Source organism: Gopherus flavomarginatus, chromosome 6 (assembly GCF_025201925.1).
Source record: "Gopherus flavomarginatus isolate rGopFla2 chromosome 6, rGopFla2.mat.asm, whole genome shotgun sequence".
NCBI classification, from domain to species: Eukaryota; Metazoa; Chordata; order Testudines; family Testudinidae; genus Gopherus; species Gopherus flavomarginatus.
Window position 1 is genome coordinate 109,146,832 of NC_066622.1, and position 13,369 is coordinate 109,160,200.

The 13,369-nt window shown below is 41.1% G+C and overlaps 1 protein-coding gene and 1 pseudogene across 1 annotated transcript in view; one reads left to right on the forward strand and one right to left on the reverse strand.

The window, feature by feature from the left end:
• The window catches only part of CC2D2B (coiled-coil and C2 domain containing 2B), a 118,788-nt gene that overhangs the window by 90,093 nt on the left and 15,326 nt on the right, over positions 1-13,369 (forward strand). Inside the window, exons 22-27 of the mRNA XM_050959303.1 lie at positions 136-234; positions 3,912-4,091; positions 4,249-4,452; positions 4,723-4,812; positions 5,303-5,416; positions 6,347-6,481. Of these exons, the coding sequence (XP_050815260.1) occupies positions 136-234; positions 3,912-4,091; positions 4,249-4,452; positions 4,723-4,812; positions 5,303-5,416; positions 6,347-6,481 (822 nt within the window). The remainder of the gene's footprint in view (positions 1-135; positions 235-3,911; positions 4,092-4,248; positions 4,453-4,722; positions 4,813-5,302; positions 5,417-6,346; positions 6,482-13,369) is intronic.
• On the reverse strand, positions 6,771-6,901 carry LOC127054617 (uncharacterized; annotated as a pseudogene).

Here is a 13,369-nt window from a genome sequence, read left to right on the forward strand (position 1 = left end):
TGTATATGCTAATAAGCTTCCAAAGGTTATGGAATCAGCGTCAGCTAAGAGACACACACTCTCTCTCTCTCTCTCTCTCTCTCTCTCTCTCTCTCTCTCTTAACTACAGCTAACCCTGACTATGTATTTCAATAGGATACTTGTCTTAAGGGTTGCAGTGGCCACTCGTATATAAGAAAGAACTGGTTTGGATCAGTTACTTTTCCTTTCTCTGCTCTTCTGGAACAATCAAAGGTAATTATAATAAAAGCATTTAAAAAACTTCTGTTGTATCAGCACAAACCCTTAAGAGCTTTTTCTTTTGGTGAAAGCAAGATTTTAAAATTTTACATTGTCGATAGCAATGATCTGCATACATTAGAAAGAATACATTTTTTATCATTGTGTAACTCCTGTGGACTCTACCATTTGTTTGCGAACACAGCTAATCTTTCCCTGCATAGTCAAGGGAGATCAAAAATACAATCTAATTTGCAATAGCAATTCCAAGACACAAACTTCTTCCAAAATCTTTTCATAAGAGCACTGGTTTTGACTCCATTTGCCACAGCAGTGAAAGCCTATCTGTTCAGAAACTGCTTTTCCATAGGGGGAGGGAAAGTGTAAGGCTGAGGGGAAACTGCACGGAAGTTTGCAAGAGCCAAATAGGAAGTTCCAAGGAGAATGGAGGATTCAGCCAGAGCACTCAGCTAATCTTAGTCAAGCTGTAGACTCTTTTGCTGACCCAAGGAAAATAAGACCTTGTTATTGCTTGAGAGGACTATAGGAAAATGCCATAGTAGTAAAGGGGAGAGACAGAGGGTATGTCTACACTACGAAATTAGGTCAATTTAATAGAAGTTGATGTTTTAGAAATCAATTTGATACAGTCAGTTGTGTGTGTTCCCACTAAGTGCATTAAGTCAGTGGTGTGCGTCCACAGTACCAAGGCTAGTGTTGACTTTCGGAGCGTTGCACTGTGGTAGCTATCCCACAGTTCCCTGCCGCCCATTGGAATTCTGGATTGAGCTCCCAATGCCTGATGGGGCAAAAACATTGGCATGCGTGGTTCTGGGTACATGTCGTCAGCCCCCACGCCCCCGTGAAAGCAACGGCAAAAATCGTTTCTTGCCTTTTTTCCTGGGTTACCCGTGCAGACGTCATACCATGGCAAGCATGGAGCCCGCTCAGCTTACTGTCACCGTACATCTCCTGGGTGCTGCTGACAGATGTGGTACTGCATTGCTACACAGCTCCTTGCCTTTGCAAGTTAGCAAAGACAGTTAGCAGCCATATTGCACCATCTGCTGCTGTCTCCTGGTTGCTCCTGGCCGACCTCAGTGAGGTCAGTTGGTGGTGCCTGGGCAGACATGGGTGCTCCTGGCTGGCCTCAGTGAGATTGGTTGGGGGAGCCTGGGCAGACATGCGTGCTCCTGGCCAGCCTCGGTGAGGTCAGTCAGGGGCTCCTGGACATAAATGGAAGTGACTCCAGGTCATTCTCTTCTTTAAGTTTTGTCTAATGGAGATTCAGTCCTGCCTGGAATATCATGCGAGCTGGAGGCTTTTGCCTCAGACTGCTCTCCCAGCTGGCAGCACCACGCGATTGCACCTACCCCTTGCTCCCATGGCTCATGAAGCCTGGACAGTAGTAAGGAGCAGTTCAACTACAAGCTGAGCAAGTGCATAATGGTGGTAGAATGTGCCTTTGGACATTTAAAAGCTCACTGACGCTGTTTGCTGACTAGGCTGTTTGCGATTAGAAGAGCACAGCAAGGCGTGCTGCACATCACAGAGGCTTTGAAAACCAGTTTCATGACTGACCAGGCTTCAGTGTGACAGTTGTGTGTGTTTCTCCTTGATGTAAACCCACCCCCTATGTTGATTTAATTCCCTGTAAGCCAATCCTGTAAGCCATGTTGTCAGTCACCCGTTCCTCCACGAGAGCAACTGCAGAAAATTGTTTCGTGCCTTTTTTCCCGTGCAGACGCCATACCACGGCAAGCATGGAACCTGCTCAGATCACCGTAGCAGTTATGAGCACTGTAAACACCACACACATTATCCTGCAATATATGCAGCTTCAACAGCAGACGAGGAGGCAATGGCAGTGCGGGTATGAGAGTGATGAGGACATGGACACAGACTTATCTCAAAGCATGAGCCCTGATAATTTGGACATCATGGTGGTAATGGAGCAGGTTCATGCCATGGAATGCCGATTCTGGGCCCGGGAAACAAGTACAGATTGGTGGGACTGCATAGTGTTGCAGGTCTGGGATGATTCCCAAAGGCTGTAAAATTTTTGCATGCGTAAGGGCACTTTCATGAATCTTTGTAACTTGCTTTCCCCTGCCCTGAATTGCAAGAATACCAAGATGAGAGCAGCCCTCACAGTTCACAAGTGAGTGGCAATAGCCCTCTGGAAGCTTGCAATGCCAGACAGCTACTGGTCAGTCGGGAATCAATTCGGAGTGGGCAAATCTACTGTGGGGGCTGCTGTGATCCAAGCAGCCAACGCGATCACTGAGCTGCTGCTATCAAGGGTAGTGACTCTGGGAAATGTGTAGGTCATAGTGGATGGCTTTTCTGCAATGGGATTCCCTAACTGTGATGGGGTGATAGACGGAACACATATCCCTATCTTGGGACCGGAGCACCAAGGCAGCCAGTACATAAACCAAAAGGGATACTTTTCAGTGGTTCCGCAAGCACTGGTGAATCACAAGGGACGATTCACCAACATCAGCATAGGATGGCCGGGAAATGTACATGACACTCGCATCTTCAGGAACTCTGATCTGTTTGAAGAGCTGGAGAAAGGGGCTTACTTTCCAGATCAGAAAATAACCATCGGGGATGTTGAAATACCTATAGTTATCCTTGGGGATCCAGCCTACCCCTTAATTCCATGGCTTATGAAGTCATACGCAGGCACCCTGGACAGTTGTTAGGAACTGTTCAACTATAGTCTGAGCAAGTGCGGAATGGTGGTAGAATATGCATTTGGACGTTTAAAAGTGCGCTGGTGCAGTTTATTGACTTGGTTACACCTCAGCAAAACTAATATTCCCATCATTATTACTGCTTGCTATATGCTCCACATTATCTGTGAGAGTAAGGGGGTGGGAGGTTGAGGCAAATCGCCTGGCCGCTGATTATGTGCAGCCAGAACCAGGGCAGTTAGAAGAGCACAGTAGGGCATGCTGCGCATCAGAAAAGCTTTGAAAACCAGTGTCATGACTGACCAGGCTACGGTGTAAAAGTTTCTCCTTTGTTTCTCCTTGATGAAAACCTGCCCCTTTGGTTCACTCTACTTCCCTGTAAGCAAACCTCCCTCCCCTCCCCGCTTTGATCACTGCTTGTAGAGGCAATAAAGTCATTGTTGTTTCAAATTCATGCATACTTTATTAATTCATCACACAAATGGGGGGTAGCCCGGGAGAGGTGTGGGAGGAGGGAAACCATTTTTACAGTCTTCTGCTGTTTGAACTATTTAAAATGAACTGCACAACTTCTATATGATTTTTTTCACCCACGTTTGATGTTCTCCTAACTCCTTAGATTTTAAGCATTGCTGCTGTTAGGTTAAGTGTGGTGTTCTAAATTCCACTGTATATTTTCCTGAGACTGCATTCATGGTGTAAGACTGTTTCCCCAGGTAGAGGCACCTATGTGTTCTTTAACTTGATACAGGGTATGACTTCCTTTAGAATCCCCCAAAAGGTTCTCCTGTTTAAAATTAGAGGATTGTTACCCTTACCCAGAATCTAGCGAGTGGAATCTCTGTGAAAAAAGCATAAAAATTACATTTATTTCCTTTTATTGCACATGATGTAATTTGAATTGTTATGTCCTTTATATTTTGTTATAACATCTCTTGCACTGAAGTTTGTTTAGTTTTACCTAATATAATCATCTAAATATGTTCACAGATCTGTGGTACATTTCAAGTAAATACGCCACCAGTTTTGCTTGGCTACACTTGGAGCAGGCCCTGTGTATCTCCTAAAGAATATTGTGGACAGAATTTAAAAGAATATACCTTTTTAACCATCTTTGCTACGATTGAACCTCAGCTATCTTCTGTTGAAAATGATTTAGAATCCGATAAGGTTAGGATTTATAATTAATATGCATCATCAAAATGAAGACTTTCAGAGTAGGGTAAATTTGTTTCTTAAAGCAAATGGTAATTCTTTTGGGGTATTTTATATTTTAAAGTCAGTCTTTGAAATTATATTAACATTGTAACTGTAATTATGATTCTAGTTTGCAGATCATGAAGATGAAACACTTTTGCAAAGAGCATGCATTTTTAAAAAAAATTGCAAGGCAAAATTTCCAAAAAGAAGAATAATAACCTCTGTTTTTGATAATGAAGGACGAAATATTTTAGTTACAAAATATTTTAGGGCACTAAATCCACCACAGCTGCTAGTAGATATGTATCTTGATGATCCTAATGCAACTTTTGTAAGTATGAGTTTATTTTCTATCATACAGTAAGAAATTCAGAACTGTTGAAATCAGTCTTTGACATTCCTGATTTGCTATTATAATTCACATTTTTTCTCTGTAGCTGCTATAGAAGTTAATATTTATTACATTAGTAATTCTTGATAGCAAGAAACTTAGATTAACTGTAGTTTTATATTTTTGAATAATCCAAAATTGAGATCTATTCAGTAGATATTTATGACATGTGTGCCCTAGTATTTACGTATATTTTTATTTCATTTACAGGATCTTATTTCTCAATTTGTGTCTTTAATTCCTTGTGTATCAGATACATTGGATGAAAATGCTGATGTTGATATTTGGATGACATCAGAGGTAATAATCATATATTAAATAATAGGTGTAGATGAGTTAATAGATTGTTGAAGTAATACGTTTTATATGCATTAAAATTCTGCATGAAAAATATTTTGGTTTACAGAGCAAAAAGCCAAATCTTGACTACTTGTCAACCATAGATTAAGCCTCATGTCATCCTTTAGCCCAGTCAAATCCATAAAAAGGGGAATGAGCTCTCAGGAAACTTCACAAGCTGAATCATGTGGATTTTGTGAGAAATCCTCCCTCAGTGAGTAGGGTGGAAGTAGGGGGGTTTACATAGGAGGCAAGGCTGTCTCCAAAACCTTCAGAGTCCAGATATACCTATGTTATCTCTGTGTCCCTCTTCCACCAATAGACAGCTTTCTGAGGAGTGTGCTGTCATTGGCAATCTCCTTGGCTTCTGCTCTGCATTCTATGACTAGATGGGGAGATGACAGCATAACATTTCTAGTAAATAGCTTATTATTTACCATTTTGTATTTAGCATTGCATCAATTTGGCTGTTGGAAATAAAGAAGAGCATGCAGTGCTTCTGTGTAACTACCTTCTGTATTTTGGGAAAAAAGCATGGATACTGTTGGGAACATCAATGTTAGAAGTAAGTGCCATAATTTAAAAAATGTTTAAATCTTCATTGGTTTCATCCCCCACAACTGCATAAACAATGCAATGTGCTAACGAGAATAAAATATATTGTCAATAACATACCAAGACAAATATATTGGAAAGATCAGGATTGTCATGCCATATCAGACCAATGGTGCATCTAGTCCAACATCCTGTCTTCCACAGTGACGAGTACCACTTTCTAAGAGGAAGGTGCATTAAACCCCATTGTGGACAACTAGGGAGTAGTTTTCCTTAACGGACATTTCTTCCTAGCTCCCCATTAGTTAGAGCTTGGTTTGCAGCCTGGATGATTTCATCATCTAAGTAAAAGTTTAATCCTCTGAGAATCCTACTAGGCTCTTGGCTTCAATGACATCGGTGAAAATGAATTCCACAGCTTAATTATGTGTGATGTAAAAGTATTGATTCAGTTTTAAATTTGTTGCTTTTCATTTTCACTGAATGTCCCCCTATTCTTATGATGAGAAGAATTAAATATGACACCACCCTGTTTGCCTTATCTATTACATTTGTTGTTTTACATATCTCTAGTGTGTCCTCTTCGTTCATCTCCTCTTTAAACAGCCCCATTCTTTTCAGTCTCTCCTTATCTGGTCACAGCATTCATATCTGTGAATATCTATGTGAGTGAGGCTTGTGAGATTAGACCCTATTTTCAAATATAGAGAAATATTCATGAGGCAGCATTGGGTAAACTTGCCCTTGCTGCACTTTCAATAAACAGAAGACTACAGTCTGTTGGGATGTCAGCCTGACACCTTTCACTAAAGAAAAATAAACTGTTTGTAAAAGGCTGAGGAAAAGTAAATATTGGAAGCTCATTTTACTTTCTTAATTGGAATTGCGTGTATAGATATATATATATATAAAATTGATGACATCTACTTTTTGTTGGTAGGGGAAAGTGGCATATGTATTAACTCATGAAAATGAAGAATATTTCCTTTGGAATCCCTTGAATGGACAGTGTTATAAACAGTTTGATACATTTTGTCCCTTACAGAGTATTGACTGCCTAATCAATAGGGAAAACGTAAGTATGTAAAATTAAATCAAAAGAGACAAGGAATAGTGTCATGTTAGTTATAGACCAAGTATTAGGCCATATATTAAGGGATCAAATAAAGTAATGTAGAATTTACAAAGAATAGGATTCAGGATATTTATATCATTTTAGAGACAGAAAAACTTTGCTGCTTTGCTAGCTAACTAGTATTCAGTATGTTACTACCGTATAGAAACTAATAAGGTTCTACTCAGGTCTTTAGATGCTATCTAGTATTTTAGTATGACTGAATCTGTGAGATCCCCAACATTTTGTTATGATTCTGCATCATATGTTTCATCTGCACCACCTTCCACAATGGTGGTGGGGAATGGATAAGTTTTCAACTAGCAATAATCACGCCTCAGATTAACCTCATTGGCTATGATACTGCCACTGCGCAAAGAGAGGAAGAAATATTACTACCATGATAAACCATGGGATAAGAAGAAACTTCAGATAATGTACATAGGAGTGTATAAAGCAGTTTGCAGACTGCTACATGAAAGTGTATTGTTTCTTTAAGAGCATTATTTTTATTTTATTTTGGAGTATGCTAAACACTTCAGATCTGTATTGCAGATTCTTAAAGTATGGGTCTGATCTTCTAGTGTTCTTAATGCCCTCAAATCTTGACTTCAGCGAGAGGCAAGAGCACTTAGCATCTCAAGTAATACCCATTGCAGGAATGGGTTCTTCGGTAGTTCCTCTGCACCATAAAGACAGCAATGTTTTTGGTCCATAGGTTAGGACTACAGCTGAACATGAGGAAATCCCATTCTGACATTGGTGCAAAGTATAGAGTTCCTAGAGGCCTCCTTAGATGCAGTATCAGCCAGACCTTTTTCTACCTTCCCATGGACAGGTTCATGACATTAACAAACCTTGTATCAAAAATTCAAATCAGTCCACAGACATCAACAAAAAATTGCCTTCAGTTAATCGGACACATGGCAGCTTGTGCCTCTCTGACTCAACATGCCACGTTATGCCTTTGTTGCTTCCCTGGCTCAGAACAGTTCATATCTCAAACAGCCTGAAAAAGCTGATGTCAGTCCCTCATCAAGTAGAAGACTCTCAATTGGTGGAAAGACCAGGACAACGTCTGTACGGATGTGCCATTCATCCAACCTTCCCCTTCCATCAGCATAATAACAGATGCATCTCTGGTGGCCAAATTTAGGGATCCACACCATTCAGGGCAAATGATCTACCCACGAGACACAGTTACTCCTCAACCTCTTGGAGCTGAGGGCAGTTAGGAATGCCAGTATCCATTTCTTGCCTTTAATTAGGAACAGATCCACAAAAATCATGACAGACAATGTAGCCTGCATGTTTTATATCAACTGTCAAGTTGTGTGTGTGGGGAGAGATTCCCTTCTCTTTTTGCCAAAGGAATAAAGCTATGGAGCTGATATGTAGCCAACTGCATCCTAATCTTGGCAGTCTACTTCCTGGGTATACAAAATACTATGGGTGATGACCTCAGCAGGCAGTTCTCCCAGAATTACAAATGGGAGTTGGATTCTCAGACTCTCAAGCACATTTTTCTGACTTGCGAAGTTCTAGAAGTGGATCTCGTTGCCATTGTTATCAACAGAAATTGCAAAGAGTTTTGCTCTGTGGATGGTTTATAGATCATCCCTGACTGGGGAAGGTGCTTTCCTTGTTCTGTGGACAAGAGGCCTTCTCTGTGCACTTCCTCCAATGCCGCTGATTTTGAAAATGGTATATAAGATCAAGCAAGACAAAGTCAAGATAATGTTGTTAAATCCAATATTCCCACACAGAGCTGGTACCCTTTGCCTTGCCATTTGTCTGGCGATGAGCCTTCCATCCATTCCCAGCCTTCTTTCTTGATGCTGGGCAGACTCTCCATCCTAACCTGGGAATTCTTTGCCTCAAGGCTTGGTTACTCTGTGGTTCACAGGAGTACACTCCTGTTCTGCAGAGGTACAGAGGGTATTTTTAAATAGTAGGAAAAGGTTTACATGAAATACTTACTTGCAAAAGTGGAAAAGGTTTCCACACGGGTGCATTCAGTGACGTCTTCGGTCTGTTTCTTCTTCATTCTCTGCTGTCCTTGACTGTCTACTGGAATCCAAAAAGTCCAGGATTATATGAGTTCCCTGAGGGTCCACCTGCTACCTTTCATTGCCTGGTTGAGGGATTCTCAGTGTTTGCTCAGCCCACCGCTGCAAGATTCATTAAGTGATTAAGAAATCTTTTCATTCACAGTAGAGAATCCATCCCTGTATGGGATTTAAACTTTAAACTTTTTTCTCCGATGTCATTTGAAACTCCCTTTCAAAGCAATGGCCACTTATTCCCTCCTTCATCTATCCATGAAAACAACCTTGTTTGGGGCTATCACTTCTGCTAAAACAATTGAGGAACTGGGAGTTTAATGGCAGACCCTCGCATTACAGTGTTTTTCAAGGACAAAGTTTCATGTCCACTTCCAAAATTTTTACCTGTTATCAACTGAATTTCATATCAGTTAGGTCACACGTTTCCCAATTTTCTTCCCAGAACCACACCAGACTAGGGAATATGCTGGCTTCCATATCTTAGATGTCAGGAGGGAGCTAGCCTTTTTATTTGGACAGAACCAGATCATTGAGAAAATCTCCAAACCTGTGTCAGTTGCTGATAGGCTCCAAAGGGTCCACAATTTCCTCCCAGAGGCTCTCTAGGTGGATTTTTGAATGTATTATTTCTTTCTATAAATCCGACGATTTACAACCTCCCTCTAAGGTATTGGCCCACACCGTGAGATTACTTTCTACTTCTATGGCATTACTCAAAAATGTTCCCATTTTTGAGATCTACAAAGCTGCAAATTGGTTTTCAGTACATATGTTCTCCGAGCACTATATGTTGGTTCATTCTTCTAGATCAGATGCTCCTCTTGGGAACACAGTTTTGTCTCTAGTATTAGACTCAGCTCTGAAGCTTGCTTCTTCTGTTGAGTATACTGCTCGGAAGTCACCTGAAGTCAAGGATGCATAGGGACGTTACTCAAAGAAGAAGGAAGGTAACTCAGCTTGTGCAGTAACTGGAGTTCTTTGAGATGTGTGTCCTGTGGGTGCTCCACTACCCCTAATCTTTCCCTTCTGCTTTGGAGTTTCCTCTGTGGGACTTAGTGGTGGAGAAGGAACTGAAGATGGTTCTCCCACATAGTCCTATATATCCTCTGTGCAAGGGACAAAGACGTGTAGGACACGTGTGGGATGAATGGGGACTACTAGCAAAAATCTCCAGTCAAAGGCTCATGGGATGAAGGCACAGCTGAAGTGGAGCACCCACAAGGACACACATCTTGAAGAATTTCAGTTACTGCATAGCATAAGTAGCCTCTCCTTTTCCACACTTTCCTCTCATACCTTGAGTCCTGAGGAATCCTGGAATCATAGACTTTAAGATCAGCAGGGGCCATCATCTAGCCTGACCTCCTGCACAAGGCAGACCACAGACTCTCACCTACCCACTCCTGTATCAAACCTATGTCTGAGCCATTGAAGTCCTCAAATCATGGTTTGAAGACTTCAAAGTGCAGAGAGCCTTCCAGCACGTGACCTGTGCCCCACACTGCAGAGGAAGGTGAAACCCCCCCAGGGCCTCTGCCAGTCTGCCCTGGAGGAAAATTCCTTCCCGACCCCAGATATGGCAATCAGCTAAAGCCTGAGCATGTGGGCAAGATCACCAGCCAGACACCCAGGGAAGAATTCTTTGTAGTAACTCAGATCCCACCCCATCTAACATCCCATCACAGGCCATTGGCCATATTTACTGCTAATAGTCAAAGATGAATTAATTGCCAAAATTAGGCTATCCCATCATACTATCCTCTCCATAAACTTATCAAGCTTAGTCTTGAAGCCAGAGAAGTCTTTTGCCCCCACTACTCCTCTTGGAAGGCTGTTCCAGAACTTCACTCCTCTGATGGCTAGAAACCTTCATCTAATTTCAAGTCTAAACTTCCTGATGGCCAGTTTATATCTGTTTGTTCTTGTGTCCACACTGGTACTGAGCTCAAATCTCCCTCCCTGGTATTTATTCCTCTGATATATTTATAGAGAACAATCATATCTCCCCTCACCCTTGTTTTGGTTAGGCTAAACAAGCCGAGCTCTGTGAGTCTCCTTTCATAAGGTGGGTTTTCCATTCCTCGGATCATCCAAGTAGCCCATCTCTGTACCTGTTCCAGTTTGAATTCATCCTTCTTAAACATGAGAAACCAGAACTGCACACAGTATTCCAGATGAGGTCTCACTCGTGCCTTGTATAATGGTACTAACACCTCCTTATCTCTACTGAAATACCTTGCCTGATTCATCCCAAGACCTCATTAGCTTTTTTCATTGCCATATCACATTGGCTGCTCAGTCATCCTGTGATCAACCAATACTCTGAAGTCCTTCTCCTCCTCTTTACTTCCAACTGATGCATCTCCAGCTTATAACAATAATTCTTGTTATTAATCCTCAAATGCATGACCTTGCACTTTTCACTATTAAATTTCGTCCTATTACTGTTACTCCAGTTTACGAGGTCATCCAGATCTTCCCGTATGAGATCCCGGTCCTTCTCTGTATTGGCAATACTTCCCAGCTTTGTGTCATCCGCAAACTTTATTAGCACATTCCCACTTTTTGTGCCAAAGTCAGTAATAAAAAGATTAAATAAGATTGGTTACCAAAACCGATCCCTGAGGAACTCCACTAGTAACCTCCCTCCAGCCTGACAGTTCACCTTTCAGTACGACCCGTTGTAGTCTCCCCTTTAACCAGTTCCTTATCCATCTTTTAATTTTCATATTGATCCCTATCTTTCCAATTTAGTTAATAATTCCCCATGTGGAACCATATCAAATGCCTTACTGAAATCAAAGTAAATTAGATCCACTGCGTTTCCTTTGTCTAAAAAAATCTGATACCTTCTCAAAAAAGGATATCAGGTTGGTTTGGCACAATCTACCTTTTGCAAAACCATGCTGTATTTTGTCCCAATTACCATTGACCTCAATGTCCTTAACTACTTTCTCCTTCAAAATTTTTCCAAGACCTTGCATACTACAGATGTCAAACTAACAGGCCTGTACTTGCCCAGATCACTATTTTTTCCTTTTTTAAAGATAGGAACTATGTTAGCAGTTCTCCAGTCATATGGTACAACCCCTGAGGTTACAGATTCATTAAAAATTCTTGATAATGGGCTTGCAATTTCATGTGCCGGTTCCTTTAATATTCTTGGATGAATATTATCTGTGTCCCCCGATTTAGTCCCATTAAACTGTTCGTGTTTGGCTTCTACCTTGGATGTGATAATATCTACCTCCATATCCTCATTCCCATTTGTCATCCTACCATATCCTTAAGCTCCTCATTAAAGACTGAGGCAAAGTATTTGTTTAGATATTGGGCCATGCCTAGATTATCCTTAACCTCCACTCCATCCTCAGTGTTTAGCAGTCCCACTTCTTTCTTTGTTTTCTTCTTATTTATATGTCTATAGAACCTTTTACTGTTGGTTTTAATTCCCTTTGCAAGGTCCAACTCTACATGGCTTTTGTCCTTTCTCACTTTATCCCTACATGTTCTGACCTCAATAAGGTAGCTTTCCTTGCTAATCACTGCCATCTTCCATTCTTTGTAAGCTTTCTGCTTTTTCTTAATCACCTCTCTGAACTGCTTACTCATCCAGCTTGGTCTACAACTCTTGCCTATGAATTTTTTCCCCTTTCTTGAGATGCAGGCTTCTGATAGTTTCTGCAACTTTGACTTAAAGTAATTCCAGGCCTCTTCCACCTTTAGATCCCCAAGTTCTTCTCTCCAATCCACTTCCCTAACTAATTTCCTTAAATTTTTAAAGTTAGCCCTTTTGAAATCAAAAACTCTAGTCACAGATCTATTTTTTGTTTATGCTTCCATTTAGTTTAAACTGAATTAGCTGCTGATTTCTCGAACCAAGGTTGTCCGTTACAACCATTTCTTCTATGAGGTCCTCACTACTCACCAAAACTAAATCTAAAATAGCATCCCCTCACGTTGGTTCAGCAACTACTTGGTGAAGGAATCCATCAGCTATCGCATCCAGGAATATCAGAGCCCTATTATTATTACTAGCACTTGTCCTCCAGTCTATATCTGGGAAGTTAAAGTCTCCCATGATCACACAATTCCCATTAGTATTTACTTCATTAAAAACATTAAAGAGGTCTCTATCCATATCCAAATCAGATCCTGGTGGTCTATAGCACACCCCAAGCACTATCCCAGGGGAGGCTCTAATAGAAGCTTTCTTCCCCAATGTGATTTTTGCCCAGACAGACTCTGTCTTATCCATTCCATCCCTTCTTATTTCTTTACAGTTTACCTCATCATTGATATACAGTGCTACACCACCACCTTTGCCTTTATTTCTGTCTTTCCTAAACAGCACATAGCCTTCAATACCTGTACTCCAGTCATGACTACTATTCCACCATGTTTCTGTTATCCCTATAATGTCCGGTTTCACTTTATTGCACCAGTAACTCTAGTTCCACCATTTTGTTACACAGGCTCCTCACATTGGTGTACAAACATCTTAATTTTTGCTGTTTGGTTTCACTCACATTCTTTACCCGATTAGGCCCAGACATTTTACGCCCAGTATCACCTATTAGACTGGTATCTACACTACCCTTCCTCCTTATGTCCTCTTCTCCTACCCACAGCTGTATCCTTTCTTACTTCATTTTCTTCCCTCTCAATGTTAAAATCCGGGATGAAGATTATCTGGACATCTCCCAACCACCTCTCCCCAATTCCTATTTTAAAGCTCTCTTAATCAGTTGTGCCAGCCTCCATCCTAGACATCTATTTCCTT